Source organism: Aulostomus chinensis, chromosome 8, assembly GCF_037954235.1.
Source record: "Aulostomus chinensis isolate RoL2024-O1b breed Wild chromosome 8, RoL_Achi_v1.0, whole genome shotgun sequence".
Classification (NCBI taxonomy): Eukaryota; Metazoa; Chordata; class Actinopteri; order Syngnathiformes; family Aulostomidae; genus Aulostomus; species Aulostomus chinensis.
In genome coordinates, this window is record NC_141327.1 from 23,150,905 (window position 1) to 23,166,377 (window position 15,473).

General features: G+C 42.6%; 1 protein-coding gene across 2 annotated transcripts in view; it reads right to left on the bottom strand.

Annotated features, from left to right (window-relative positions):
* znf827 (zinc finger protein 827) overlaps nt 1-15,473 on the bottom strand; it is a 75,089-nt gene that overhangs the window by 48,709 nt on the left and 10,907 nt on the right. The window contains exons 2-3 of one of the 2 annotated variants that reach the window (XM_086211767.1): nt 4,156-4,358; nt 1,516-2,790 (exon numbers count right to left, since the gene is read on the bottom strand). In XM_086211767.1, coding sequence (XP_086067893.1) covers nt 1,516-2,790; nt 4,156-4,297 — 1,417 coding nt within the window. In that variant the 5' untranslated portion in view covers nt 4,298-4,358. The remainder of the gene's footprint in view (nt 1-1,515; nt 2,791-4,155; nt 4,359-15,473) is intronic. The other variant, XM_086211766.1, reaches the window with a different exon arrangement.

The window sequence follows — 15,473 nt, forward strand, 5'->3', positions numbered from 1 at the left end:
GTTTTATAGTAGAACTGGCCAGGGACAACAATAAAACAAGACATGGCAGTCAATAATCAAGGTCACATTTTTCAGTCTGGCAACCAAACAACTACCTGCATTTTTACAGCGCAGCTCGACCTTGACGGCTTGCAGGTTAAAGCAAACCCCCTTTTTAGCATGCAGATCACAGAATATTACATCGACTGCCTCATCTGTCTCAAGTCAATTTCATCCAGCCATTTTAGATTTGGAGGGGTTGTGACACAATCCTTCAAAAGTGCCCATCCATCTCTCTGAAAACAGTCTGTTCTCCCTAAAGGCTACTTAGTTAGAGCCTGCACTTTGAAGCTTTCTCTCTCCCTGTGCAAGAGTGAGAGCTTGGTACGCCTCCTTGTTTGGGTTATGTGTCTACATCTGACTGCACACTTACAGAATATACTGCATGGCCATTTGTGAGTAACAGAGAGTGACGGTAACAGGGAGAGAGAAAGAGAGCGAGTGAGTGTGCATGCATCTGTATCCAGTCAGTGGAAAGTATGATGTGTTTGGCCCTAAGTCTGCTGTGCTGATCAGTGCAGAGGGCTCTGGTTAGTGGGGGTTGAAGCCAGGAGGAGGCTGCCGAGATGGATATGGACTCCACGGCTCCCCACTGTGTAGAGCACACACTGACGGCCCCCTTTTGGCAGCACGCACATCCGAGCACAAACGAGCTGGTCTGGGAAGGCAGTGAGGTCTCAGTCAGAACCCCCCGTTGAGCCCACAGACCATTTCCCAGACTAGAAGGCCAGCCAGGGCTGTTTTCTCTCAGCTATGCTTTCTGCTCAGCTGACAGTTAAGCTGAGGCTACACTACTTCCTACTTCAGCACCAGTGAGGTGAGAACAAAACCATTAAAACACAACTTGAGAAAACATTAGCTCAGAATTGTATATGACTGTCCAGGACAGGGAAGATTACTTTTATTTTTGTCAATATTTATCCTTAGTTGGGTTCACAACGTGGCCGAGTTTGAATGCACTGTCATTGATGATGATTTATATTATGAGTTCATGGCATTTACTTCATTGAATTTATAATTTCTTTGATAAATATTAAATGTAGAAAGGTATAATACAATATTTCTTATGAATCTCAAGTACATTTGATCATTTTAAAAGGATTATTTTTCAGAATAAATGGGCACGATGAAGGAATGAATATCAAAACATCCATGAATGAAGTGTAACAGAAAAAAAATTGATCCTTCACAATCCTCCACTTCTATAAGTTTATAAGGTGATTGTGTTCAACTGCATCTACCCTCTTCAAGCATTGGTATCACGATCTGTGTTTAGTTAAACACTGGAACACCACTATTAACTTGTGTTACTGTCAAACTGAAGAAAATGATACTTCAACTGGCAATATAGGCAAAAATTCTACTAAAATATGCTGAAAGTCATTCTTGTTCCTTCTGTGAATGCAACACTTATTTTTCATTGGTCTGGTATTACAGTTTTTATACATTTATCACTTATGTTTTCATTTAAATTACCTGCTTGACTGTTGGGTTTGCCTCTGCCCTTTGGAGTAGAGGGCAACAACAACTCTAGGCTCTGGGTAGGGGTAGATGGTGTGGGAGCCTTGTGATTCTTGTCCAACAAGGGCTTTACATCCTCTTGGAGGACCCCAGCGGTTGCCAGGGGGGACCCATCCTTCTTCTCTGCTAGCAGATTTCCTGCTGCTCTGGCTGCCACCTCTTTGAGCAAGGCAGCAGAGGAGGTCATTGACACAAGTGAAAGAAAGGAACTTGCTGAGGTTTGGTGGTCTGTAGGAGCACTCGCTGTTGAAGAGGCTTGGCTCCGCTCGCTGACTTTCTTGGAAAGTGCAGCTAGGGTGGAGCTGGCTGACTGTGGGCTAAATGGAGAACTGAAGGCATCAAAGCGCACTACATCATCTCCTCGACCACCCCCTCCTAGGGCGGGCACTGCAGATGAGGCTGAGGTGGAGGAGGACGATGAAGTTGCTGAGGAGGCCACAGCATTCTTGTCTTGAAGTACCGCGTTTGCTGCTGCTTTCAACTTTTGGATCGCAGAGTCTGGGGATAGGCTAGAGCTGCAGGGCGTGGAGCAGCTGGCTGGTGGCCACTTATCTGCAACACCTGCCCATACAAAGCCACTGCCATTGCTTGGGGTGACAGAGTTAAAGGGATCAAGCGGCTCTTGCTTAATGTTGGTGACTGAGGGAGCCAAGGAGGCTGGCGAGGCTGAGCCGCTGTTGTTGTTGTTATTGGCCAGTTTACGGGCAAGAGCACTTAACTGCTGGGCATGGTGGGAAGACGGGGAGAGAGTCAAGGGTGGAGCTAGACCTATTGGAGGCGACTCCCCCCCAGCTCCTCCCCTGGATGACCGACCCAGGAGCTCTCCCGTGTCCAGTTTCAGGGACCCAGCCTCTAAGAGGCGTCGTAGGTTGCTGCTGAGGGGTTTTCCTAGTGCACGAGATGCTGCCTCACCATACAGTGATGATACCACGGAGGAGACTGTATCCTGTGCCGAGAATGTACCTCCATCCAGTCCAAGAAGTTCCAAAGAGGCACGATGGACAGGTGTGGGGCAACCCAGTGAGCTCTCGCCTCCACAGGTGTCAGGGTCCCCAGACCCCGTGCTGACTCCAGGCCGTTCATCAGGGGAGGAGCCCCTTGCAAGGAGAAGCTCATCCTGGGTGTCACCATATGACGACGACTCTGAGCGTGTGTCAGAAGCATTCCCAAACCAGCCCTCCTCCTCCACAGCATCACCATCAGGCCCTCCCTCCTCATTGCTGTCCACATCTAGAAGAGGAATGAGAACATACAACGTAGTCAGGGGAAACAAAACCAAAAGTTGTAAAAGCATTGTGACAAATACTACCATGTTTCTCTACTGAACAGTCAGTGATTGATTTTGTTGAAAATGTGAAAAACCTACAACAACCAGAATGCATTGGGCTCACTGCCTTTCAAGGTTGCTCTGAGGCAACAATAATGTTAGAGTGTTAGTAACAAAACAATGCCCTTTCTCTATGTTCAGACATCCGTTTCACCCTGCTGGCTTTGATGACAAAAGGGTGAGCAGGTTGTTCAGATTTTGGAACGGTAAGGAGCTGAAGCCAACTGCCAAGGTATACAAAAGGTATGGATGTACAATCTGTAGTTCTGCTAGGAGATGCTAGACTTTGATACCGATAGAGCGGGGAGCTCTGGGAGCAGGCAGCATGGAGGAAAGGTAAACCTTTTTCTATCCACATTTAAAACCATCATTGTGATGATAAAAAGCCATTTGGAAGCCAGTGGTTTCCTTTTAAGAAGGGGGCAAAATAACAGACCAACTCCTTTTGACACTGAACATCACCACCATTTACTATTCACTTGTTCTCCATTTTTACTTTCCTGAAGCTCAAGAAAAATGAAATACATTTGCCATGTGAGAGCATTAGGAGGACTAAAATTCAAAATATTTGGAACATAATTACCACCCTCAAGCAAAATCAAACGGTATCCAAACCTGCATAAACACATGTCAGCGCTTGGTGAGGAGAAAAAAGACAAATTCCAACACAAAATCCAATTTCTTATACAATGGCATCTTTCCACAAAGCGCATCCAAGATGTTTGAGTAATTTTGATTTTTGTGTCCTTTTTCAACGATATTTTTTCCCACCCTTGGTCTAGAAGAGTCTAGTAAAGGGGTTACCATGACAACGGGTCCTTCTGGGAGGCTAGACAGCAAAGATTAGGGTAATGGAGGTTATAGAACTAGATTAATATTCATGAGCCTGCAGATACCAACGGGGAGCCAATAAGGATAGGGTTAAGGTCACCAAGGGTCATTAATATACACTTCATGTATCAATATTCATAAGCAAAACATTACAGCTTGCCAGACAAGGGCGAACAAAGAAAAGTGAATATTCCTGATACATACTAACAGACCTCGATATGAATAAGCCAAAAGCCCCAAGTCTGGGTGAAATAAAATGTCAAAACAGACTTTTTTGACTGGTTGGGTAACTGTACACAACCTCACAAAACATCTGTTAAAAAGAGAGTGGTTGAGATTAGTGAGAAAATTAGATGCTTGTATATTTGCAAAAACTGGCAATGAAAGAACTCCTCAAAAATGTCTCCCTGACATACATACAGTAAATCTACACTCACCAAAGCAGTCTTCACCTTCATGACCCTGACAGCGGCCTGGTGGGTCTGCTCTCTGTTTACAGGCAAAGGCAAAACGGTTGCCAGGCAACCCAGCCCAGCAACCTGTTGGGATCATTAGAGTTGGCTGACATCTGGCCAGCATGGCTCACCGTGGTCCACAAAGGTGACCACAATCACAACCCACTATGACCGCTACTCTCCTTCTGCAACAGATATGAAGCAATGCTTAGCTTACACTTCTCATCTAAGTCTCACACACACTTACATCTTAGAGGCCTTACACAGTAAGATAGAGAATGTCAAATGCCAAAAACAAAAGCAATGGATTGTGTTACTATATGAGCCTTGAGGCATTTCCAAAACTGTCCAAAATCCCTTGTCTAATAGAACTCGCCTGGACAAACAATGCAGATGTAAGAGAATGATGAGCAAAGACATCATGTATGAATCCCCTCATTGCCTAAGACTGTTATAAAAGGCTTTATAAAGGCTCCTTCAAGCCATTTTGCAACCTGAGTAGGGTTAACAGGAATGAAAGAAAGGGAGAGAGAGAGAGCCAGTGAGTCATGCAGGGCAGGGCTTGACCCATTTCCATGTGACATGCGAAAAGCAGCAAGAGCCACTAATGGCTATAATGTGGTTAGTGGGAAATCACTAGATTGCTGACCCAAGGTCTCAGCTTTGAGGATGAACTCTCCTGCTTCCTAGGCTCACTCTTGAACCTTAGAGTTAGGTGCAGCTGAACACTCCACCGCTAGGCTTTTGTCACAATGCTACAGTGCACTGCACTACCATGGCTGTGTGTGTTATAAGCGAGCCACCCTGAGGGTGGAATGACATTTCCCAAGGTCATGGTCTCCAAACTATGCTCTAAGGGGTCTTCGCCTAAGTACTGGATGCCTGACTGCTACTGTGAGCCTTCAAATGCATTGAGACAAACATATGCTTGTGCATACACATGTTTGAAGTACAAATACACAGCCTAGAATGCGATTACGTTCTCCCCCTGCCGCATATTTCACACACATATAAATGCTTAGCCTCCGGTACGGTGGCTGGCTCAGTGACAGTAACTGCAAAACCCCCCTCGGTGATGGAGGCATGGCGGTACGGGCCGAGGCGGCTAGCGTCTGCCACTGAAAGGGGACCATTTAGCGGTGTAATGCATGTTGAGACAAACAGCTGCAGGGTGCTCAGCAGTCTGGATCTGTTATCACTCACACACGGGTGATTCAGTGGTGCAGCAGCCGAGGATTTTCTCTCTGGGTCACAGAGATGTATAGCGCCACCACATAATATACAAATAGGGAGCCATAACAAGTCAAAGTGCAAGCTGAAGCTACACAAAGAACAGGCCAAAAAGCTTTTAGACTGGTTGGAATAAACTGCCTTGAGGCTGACCAGAGGTGCACAATGTGGAGCCAAAAATACCTGTTAAATGTTTGTTGTATTAACCTGTCACAAAAGAGTCCACAGCCTGTAGATACGGCTTAAACAGTTGGACATTACAGGTAGTTTACTTGTTCATTGTTTCACCATGCAGTGCTGTCAACAATCTCCATTTGTGAACTTGGCAGGATTAGTTTGGCCGTGGCTTTTCTGAGTCAGACGGGGCGCATCTATTAGTGAGTGCATGCACAAATATTCAAGTTCAGAACAGCAGTCAGACAGATCTCAACTAACCTTGCATTACAGGATGATTACTGACAAAAGAGCTAGAGTTACTCCAAGTTCACAATAAACAACTTGCTGTCTCGAATCTTGACTATGTATGTCACTGTGGTTCACACACTAGATGATTGTGTGGCAGTTCCTATAATGCCAGATGATGTCACTAATGGATCTAGCTATATAGCTTTCCATAAAACTGGGATGCAGATAGCAATTTTGTAGCCAAGTGCAGATTTGTGAACACCAAACAAATGCCAAATTTGCTTCCAATCCGGGGTGTCTGAGTGCATGCTCCAAAATATATCAGTTAGTGGAAAATCTGGGCTGAAATCACGTAGTGTGAACTGGGCATTAGAGGAAGATAGAGAAGAGCAAGGGACTGGAGTAAAGGTAGGTCAGGGGGTCGGCCACCACATGACTTGTATGGGGGAAAGAAAGAGGGAATATGTTAGTCAGCAGCCTTACACATGTGTGTATGTGTGCGCACGCACACACATACACATACACACACCCATTCTGTCACTTAGCCAGGCATGAAAATTGGCCTCACTGACCCCAGGCCTGAACAGTGGAGAGGGAGGAGACGGGAAGGCAAAGGAAAGAAGGGACACATAGAAGGATGGGTAAGGGAGGGGTTGATTTGGCTGCGCAGGAAAGAAGAGGAGGCCATTAGCCGATTAAGGCTGGACGGGGGTGCATCAATACAGTGGCGATGTCAAAAGGAGAGCCATGCCCATGAGCTAATACAGTAACGAGAGAGTGAGGCAGAGAGGGAAGGAGCAAGAGATAGACAAAGAGGTGGTGCAGGTCAGGGAATCGCTAAAAAACCCAAAGAGTGCTGACAGCAAAGCCATGAAAAGTGAGATAGCATAAAGGACCGCCATAACATACGGAGACTAAAACCATCACATTGAAACTGCCAAAATGGTTAGCCTCACATCTTTGCTGTGTGACTGGGAGATGGTGGTAGAAGTGTGTATGTGTGTTTCTTTGGTTGATGGGTTAAGAAGGTAGAGCAGGGGGTGAGAACATAGCAAGGAAGGCAGTGAGTATGGATGTAGTGAAGAAGGAGCTGTGGCAGTAATTAAGTGTCCGGCTGGACCCTGGCAGGGGTTGCCACGGCCGCAGACTATGCTAATGAGCACACCCGGCGGTCAGGGCTGCCTTATTAGCACTCACTGGACAATATGGTGGGAGCGACGCTTTACTGACGGGCTCAAGTCTCTGCAAATGACTAAAAGTCCTGCCGAGGAGGAAGGTAATTCCATTAATTGGGACATACTGGATCAGGATAGCTTCGCTTCCCTTTTCCATAATCTCTCACTTGTTTGATCTCTTTTCACACCTATGTACACTTTTTTCCCCCCTTTGTCCAGGACTTTCTTCATCTATTTTCCTCTTTCACCCATCTCAAGTAACTGGGAATAAAAATATAAAAAATAAATACATGAGCTTCGGGTGTTCTGAATAAATCAAGCCCTATGTGTGGGAACTTGCATGCAAAAACTGAACATGGGTGTAGCCATCAATGTGTTATCTGCTGTTTTTCTACTTCAGGAGTAATGAGATTATTACTCCAGAGTTTATTCCATCAATTTCATTTCCTTTAGAAAGTTCATAAAATTTGACAACCAACAAGGGAACGGGCAAGACAACCGATCACAGCAGCAAAATAACATAAAACCTTTATTGAACTTGGTAATGCGATTCCCTGTGCTCTGTTATAAAAACATGACTCTTAGTTAATTTTAGTGTCCCTTAGATAAACTTTTCTCTCATTTCCTAGGCCAAGGAGGTTATGTTTTTGGTGCCATTTGTCTGCTTGTTAGCGGGATTATGCAAAACTACAAGGCCAATTTTCATAAAACCTGGTGGAGGGGTGCTTCTATACAAGACAAGGGTGTCAGCATAGCACAAATCAGCCCCGGCACTACTCTCATCTGTTTGGAGGTCGTCACCTGGCAATAGTGTGACACAGCAACTACTTGTGGCTTTAACTGCCTCACTCCAGAACTCTTCACCCAGCTCCAGAGGCGGTTAAATTGGGGTGATACACAAGCCATGGCACCTTTCATACTGTAGCAGTTCAAGGGAATAGCAGCTGTCCACACCAGCCAACTTACAGAAGAATCCCATTTAGGTCACTAGCCACACCTATAGAATTGATGGGTATATAGAAAGTTTCACTCTCAGCTCATGCAACAGAAGCAAGTGTTTCTTTTTGTCAGACACCCAAACTTTCTGGACACATGCTGGCCCCTTTTGATTTGGAGAGTGACATATGAAGCACTAGCCTGTTTAGATCAGCTGCAAAGTGGAACTTAAATTCTGTTTTGAGTAAATTAATGAAAACATAAGTGGGTGGCATAGATGTAAGACAACAAATATTCAAGCCTGTTGAAAATCTCCCTCCCTCTCCCCAGGAGAGTGGGTCAGCCAACATCATGAAACTTCACTTTGCATTAGAAGTTTTAATTGTATGACAATTGTTTTCAAACTGCATGATCAAGTATTCAAATGAAGCATTATCTAAATAAATATCCATTCCATACATTTCTTCAACAATAATGTGAACATTGAAGGCAGATTCAAAATTCTTGCTTCCTGTTTTTGACATTTATGAGTCAAAAGGTTTTTGCAGAGGGGTTTTTGGATTCTTCTAACACTCCATGAATCAGAATGCACTGGTAGCAACCATAAAACATGTTTGTTTTTTCCGAATAAATATTATGCACATTATAAATGATGTATGAGTAAACCTCTGGGTAACAACCTTCACAATAGGGACAGGAATAAAAATGGAAGGTTTGCTGCAACCGAATTGCAGATTTTTGATTATGAGAACAAACTCATCAATGTTATTTAATTAAAATGTACACACAAAACAAATATGTTGTTCTTATTTGTTGAACAATTCTTCCGTCTCTGAGACGTAAACTCAGTCATTGTTCACAGCTCACTTCAGGACTGGCAGCAACTCACATCACGTCGACAGCCAAACTGAAAAGCCAGACACGAAACACTGGTGTCAAGTCGGGTTCATCGCCAGGTTTATACCATCGGTTTACAATAAAGTGATGAAACAAATGATAGAAACCTTCAATTGCAAAAACAATAAACAGGACATGACATGCACAATCATCTATGACAATTATATCTGCAGTGCATCATATTATTGAGCAAAGTGTTTTATTCATTGCTCTTATTGTAAATTGAAGACACACAATGTAAAACTTTAAAACTTGAAATTTTAAACAATGTAGAACACTCGCTTTTAATTATTGTTTAAGTTACCTCCATTGCAGTTATAAATTAGATATAGTATGGTTGCCTCCTCTGGTTTTCACAGAGGCCTGACACATTTGTTGCTGTAAAAGTTTGGGACAATCCTCCAGTCACACTGATCGACAAGAGGCAGTATCCAGGCTCACTCTGTCCTCCTTTAAACATGGTGAGTACCACTGAGAATGTCAGCCTCAGTGTTAAGCCCTGTTACTGAAATCAGTCCTTGGGTGTAGTGATTTTAAACCTGGTTTCTCTAAAACACTCCAAAGTTGCTACATGCTGTCTTATTATTGACGTCATGTGACAGCATTTATTGTATTTGCCTGTATCACACTAGAAACCAAGTGTTTTATTTGTGACTTAAGTTAAACTGAATGAAACTGTTGCCTCCTGATGCAGCACTGTACTCACATCAGAGCAACCAGGCTATCCTTACTGCTGAGCCCTGGACACTACGTCTTTCTTAAACCAGGGGAAAAGATCCTCCTATGAACACATCAAGGATACATTTTCATAGTACTTTTGGAGACATTTCAAAATTATACTCAAAATAAACTCCTCCCCTGCACAACAAAGACAGTTATTCAGTCCAAGTGGCAGTCTGTGACAAAGACATAAAGAGCCCATCTTTTAGTTGTAATCTGAGGTGAGACGATACTCTCACTGAGGATCAGAGTTCAGGCAGCAGGGCTATATATAATGGTCGTTGAGTCGTATTGAAATGTAGTGCAAATTACCATCTGTGTATTTTCGGCCTTGGCCTCCATGGTTTGTGGGTACTTTGGGCAGCATGCCAGAGGTGAAACAGGAAGGAGAAGTGTTCTTGGAGGAGAACGAGACGACTGAAAGCCCCAGACCTCTGAAATTCCTCATTGCAGATGAAGTGCACTTTACCCCCCTGGTTTATTTTTCCTCTTCCATTTTTAGCATCTCATGTTTTAAAAAAAACATACTTGCTCATAACCTCAGATGTGTCATCAAAGCTATAGACCTAAACTGCTCAAAATAGCAAAGAGGAATGTGTATTGCATCTTGCGGCATTAAATGACAAAGGAGATAACTATTTATTATTAGATGCTTTAATGTTCTGCACTGAAATGGTTCCTCTTGGACTACAGGTTTCTGAACATGATCAGGCCAAGTCATCATTAATGCTACAGGTATGGTCTCTTTACAGCGCTACAGTAAGAGTTTACATTAGTATTCAATCTATTGTGCGCCTGTAAGATTTGATACTATGTAACAGGTGAACAAGGGTGTCCAATGTATTTAAAAGTTAAGGTGTAAAAGCAAAAAAAATGTAAAAAATTATACACATTTTAAAATTCAAAGAGGCAGAGAGTGCTAAATAATGAGATAAAGTTCTATCCATTATAAAAGGTAACCTGTATAAGAACCCAACCTGACTGCAGATGTATCTTAATCTGCATGTATGTTGGCATATGTGCGCTGATGTGAAAATTTCTATTCCATGGATTATAATGCAGAAAAGATTGCGTCATTAAAGTCCAGCTGAAGCTGCAGTTTGAGATTGTCTAACAAGTGTACGGTTTGATGATGGATTCCAAAGTAATAAAGGGTAAAAAGGCTGGACATGATGTTGGAAGGAATTTGATTGGAATGCTTCTAAGTAGGTGTATCCATAGCATCTTATGACATAACCTGGGTGGAAGAAAAACATCTAGGACTCTGAAGTTGCTGAAGTAGTTCTCTGTAAAATAAAACAAAACAAAACAAACAAACAAACAAACAACACCTGCACGTAATCTGAAGTGATCACAGATCCCACTTTCCTCAAAATGAATCAACTGGAGCCAGTGAGCAAAACAAACAAACAAACAAACAAACAAAAAAGCAGGGTATTTTAGAGAAAGAAAGCAGAGTTTGATGTAGCAAAATGCCAAAGACACATTGACAAATCATTTTCACGAGTTCACTAACTGATGTATCTTTCTTCATATACACATGTGAATGCCACAAAAACTGAATATTTTGAAATTTCTGGGGCTGATATTGTTGAATAGTCAGGTAAACAATGTGACCACAGACCTAAACGAAACGCTTAAAAAGGCATTTTTCATTTCAGTTTGTGCAGAGTATGCGCCATCCTCTCAGTGCCTTCTGCAGCACAGGTGGTCTCCAAGGGGAGCAAGCAAGTAAACGCAAAAAAACAGATGAGGCTGTTGGTGTCTTGAACTGCAAGATGTCTGTGATAGGTATTATTCCAGTAGTATAAATCTAATCCCTGCATTTTAAACTGCTGACCAGCTATTCTGCTAAAAAGAGTCATTGCTTGGTTATATATGCAAAGACCTGAATATGCTACATCATTTCCATGTTGCTTGCGCCTATCTATCAAAACCTCAATTTATTTTGGTGAATTCTTTCAAAATATTTCTTTAAATTGGGTGTTTTAAAGACTTAATGCTTTTTAATACTTTGCCAAAGCTCGGAGGCTAATACAGAATACTGTCTAACCTGAGCTGATTAACAGTTGTGTTGCCATCAAAACAGTTTCCATTAATTGTGACATAAAGTTTGAGGTCATGACAGTTGCTTGACTGAACACAATCACTTTCTAAGAGCAGGCTGATAGCCACTCAAAACATATTAGGAATAATTGACCTCATGGTAACCCCTTAAAAAAATTAAAAGGTTCCACTTAAAACAAATGTGACGCAGTGTTCTTTTTTTTTTTTAATTGTCCAGTAAATTTCTGAAACAAAATGTGGGAAATTTTCATTCATATTGTTCTTAAACAGTAAGACCCATTGTCAGCATAGAAGACAAATGCTAAACATAGACCAAGCTTTTGATTATGTTTGAAAGAGCTGTTTATGCCCAAAGATTTCAGTTGTTTTATCTCATAAGAATAGGCATAAGTGGGTGGCATCCTCTTTTATGAAACAATACCAACACATGTAGCACACTTTAAAGCACTACATAGAGCAGGAAGAACAAACAAAAAAAAGTACCTTGCTTGTGGAAAAGGCCTCAGACATACCAGGGTTCTCAATGGCATTCATCTTCTGTTCTATATAGAATTTTTTTATTCAGTTCTGGATTGCTTATTTAACATGTACAGACAGGTGACAAATTAAAAGAAAACCCTGAATAATGAGTGGAGAAACAGAATAATAAGCAGCCATAGCTCATGAGTGGTTGGTGAATGGATGGATGAGTACTAAAATATGTGAATCGTGTAATCTGGCCTTCACAGTCACTAGGCTTCAAACCAACTGAACGAGAGATAGACATTACTCTCCAATTTTGTTGGAGGAAGTCCAGCTTTTTGCCATAAGATAATACACTTTGTTTTGTATTTGTTTGTATTGATTCTGCTGAACATGAATTGTTGTTAAATGTGCAGGGCAAGACATTGAGAAAAAAAATTACATCAAAACAATGAAGGATTACTTGTTTAAGAGGGGTAAGCAAGAATTGCAGTTATCTCTTAGGTTTAAGCAGGTCAGGTCTTAAAATTAAGATTCTGATTAATAGCAGATGGATAATGGGTGGTGAAATAATGAATGGGGAAATATATATTAAATTACATTCACTAAAGTGACAGCGAATCTGCAGAGCTCAACTAATACGCGAGTACTCTTTGGTGCAGAGCTACTGTCCTTTGACAGCTTCAAATTCTCTTCAGACACGAATCACACCTGGGCCAAATGGGCTACCTGTACCTGTGTGTGACGCTACCTTGCTGAACTTCTGCAGCTCACATACCTGTAGTGTCCAAACAGGCTAACTGCTACTGTCAAAAATATCTTTCTACAGGGAGTTTGCCCTTGATAACAGCCATCAATAAAAAAAATAAAGGAAGGGAAAGGAAGCCCAGAGTGGAATTGTCTCATCAAAGACAACACAAACACATGTAAATTGTGTGATGTGAATAGTTAAGTAGCCTTGTGCTGCACTGCCTTAACAACAAGCACCTGGCTGCATCCGTGGGGTTGGTCAAGATAATGTGTAAAGGTCATACTACACCAGCTACACTATACTGCAGCTCAGAGTAGTCGAGGATGAGAGAATGTAAGGGTTCAGTTCAGTCGCTGGAGTACCTTATGCAACAAGGGCTACTGTAGCAAAACACATTGAAAAACATGAGGAGTAAAGTGTGCACACACACAATGCATCCTGCATTTTTCTTGAGATCCGATCACTGAAACAACATTCAGAGGTGGCCTGGGCCACATGTGGCCCCATTCTTTCAGTAGTGCGTATGCAAATGTATCCAGGGACATATTGAAGGACCGCCTCCTCAGCTGACATCCTTTGTTTAAGCAGAAATACACACTGATGGGTGTGCAAACAGCGGCGTCTTATTGAAATAACCGATCATGTGAAAAACCCATTGACATATATTATAGGTGCATCAACATCTGATCATGATGCTTTGGTTTGTCACGAACACGAAGAATTTCCAACTGATAAACACAGGAAATTATCACTGCCTGCCGCGGTCGCTGTCTTATTAACAGTTCAGCTGAGTTCTCTCTCTCTCTCTCTCTCAACTCCAACACGAGAAATCACCCAAAACAAGACAATAATTCCTCAGCATTAAAAAAGTCAGTGATGGATTGAGTGCATGTGTTGATCAACATGATCCAGAGCAGCAACTTAACATGTTTCACCTCTGCTTGTTTTAATTGATATATTCACGTGTGTACCTTGATTCAAGCCATAGCAGGTAAATATTCTGATTAAAAATGGCGCACGCAGAAGTAATGTGGGTGTTTACTTGCACAGCGAGCGGACAAATGCGACCCAATCACAGGAGACACATGTGAGGACACCTTCTAAAGTCAAGTGTGAACACAATGAGCAGAGCTGTCCACTTGTCATCAGATCACATCAGTACAGATCTTAATATCAGATGTGGATTGGGGTCTGTCTCTGCGCGAAACTTCTCATCCTGCCGTAGACACAAGGGGAGGGGGACCTTAAAGAGACAGACACCCCACAAAGGACACTCATTTCAGTCTTTTTCACTGATCTCATTCTTTCAGTTAATATCAGAAGTTTACTGCTATAGGTGAGAGATGGAATGTAAAGTGAGAGTTTCAACCTTGGCTCACGCTAAGGAAGTTATCAACTCAACCAGCTTTGTGGCAATATACTGTCCCCTGTTGATTTCAAGATTACCTGCAAATGGTACCTAGAAACACATTGTTAAATCCAATACTTCTAATGACTCTGAGTCCTTCCGCGACTGGCAATCCACATGATGTGTCCGGTGTACCCTGATTACATATCTGATACTAAATTCACAGATATGTAAATTTTCATAATGTTCTGACTGCATCGATGAACACGTCAATCTCTCAGAAAATATTACAGTCTCTGGCAGGGGTCTGAACTTTCTGAGTACACTGCTAGTTGCAGCTACAATAGAGACAAAAACCATAATACGTCCTTAATTGTACAACCAATGTAACTGCACACTTACATATTTACTCGAAATCCCACAAACACAGTTGTGTATAAAGCTCAGACACAACTTTTAAATTATCTGCCACATAACACATTAAAATAAATTGACAAAATGACGTAATTCATCGAAGACAAGGATGTCACACTCGACTTCTAAAGACAACAGAGCAGAATTCATTGGAACAAATTCGAAAAAGAACAAGCCATCACCCTGCTGTGTAGTTTTCTGGCATACTGGAGCTCCTCGCAGAGGTGAGAGTGTGTCTGTGGAAGAGAAGTGAGAGAGAGAGTAGGCGGGTGGAAGGTGGGAGTGTGTACATCACCCATGTATTGTTTGTAAATCGCCCTACTGGCAAAAGGGACAGTCAGCTTTATCGCAGCCAGTCCACCCAGGGGGTACAAAGCGAGGTCTGGTGGGAGGTGGGGGTCAGGTGAGAGGTAATTCTATATGTGCAAGTATGTATGCGAGGACACAGTGTGTCAGAGAGATGGAGGCGGTATCTATTCGAGACACTCCAAAAGGACAGCAGAGTAGCGGGGGGGGGGGGGGGGGGGATCTTAAGAATTGGAGGAGGCCTTTTTTTTTTAAAATAGTGTTAGTGGTTTGACATCTGTCTGCAGTGCCCGAGGTAGTGCCTACTTGGATTTTAGCCTGTCACTTAGGACGGGGACACTAATCAGGATTGGTCCCGGTCCCTACCTCAAGAAAGGGTAGCACTTTCAGGCCATTATCAAAAAAAAGGAAAATGAAGGAGCAGGAGAGGGAGAAGAATTGCTGTGGCACAGCAGGAAATGCTAACTGCTAACCTCATTTACATGCAGGTCCAGAGAATGGGGGGAGAGCTTATTCCGTTTCCAATCTCCATGTTAAATGCTGGCCAGGGCAGCTGATGGGAATGAGAGGTATTGTTCGCCCCATGCTG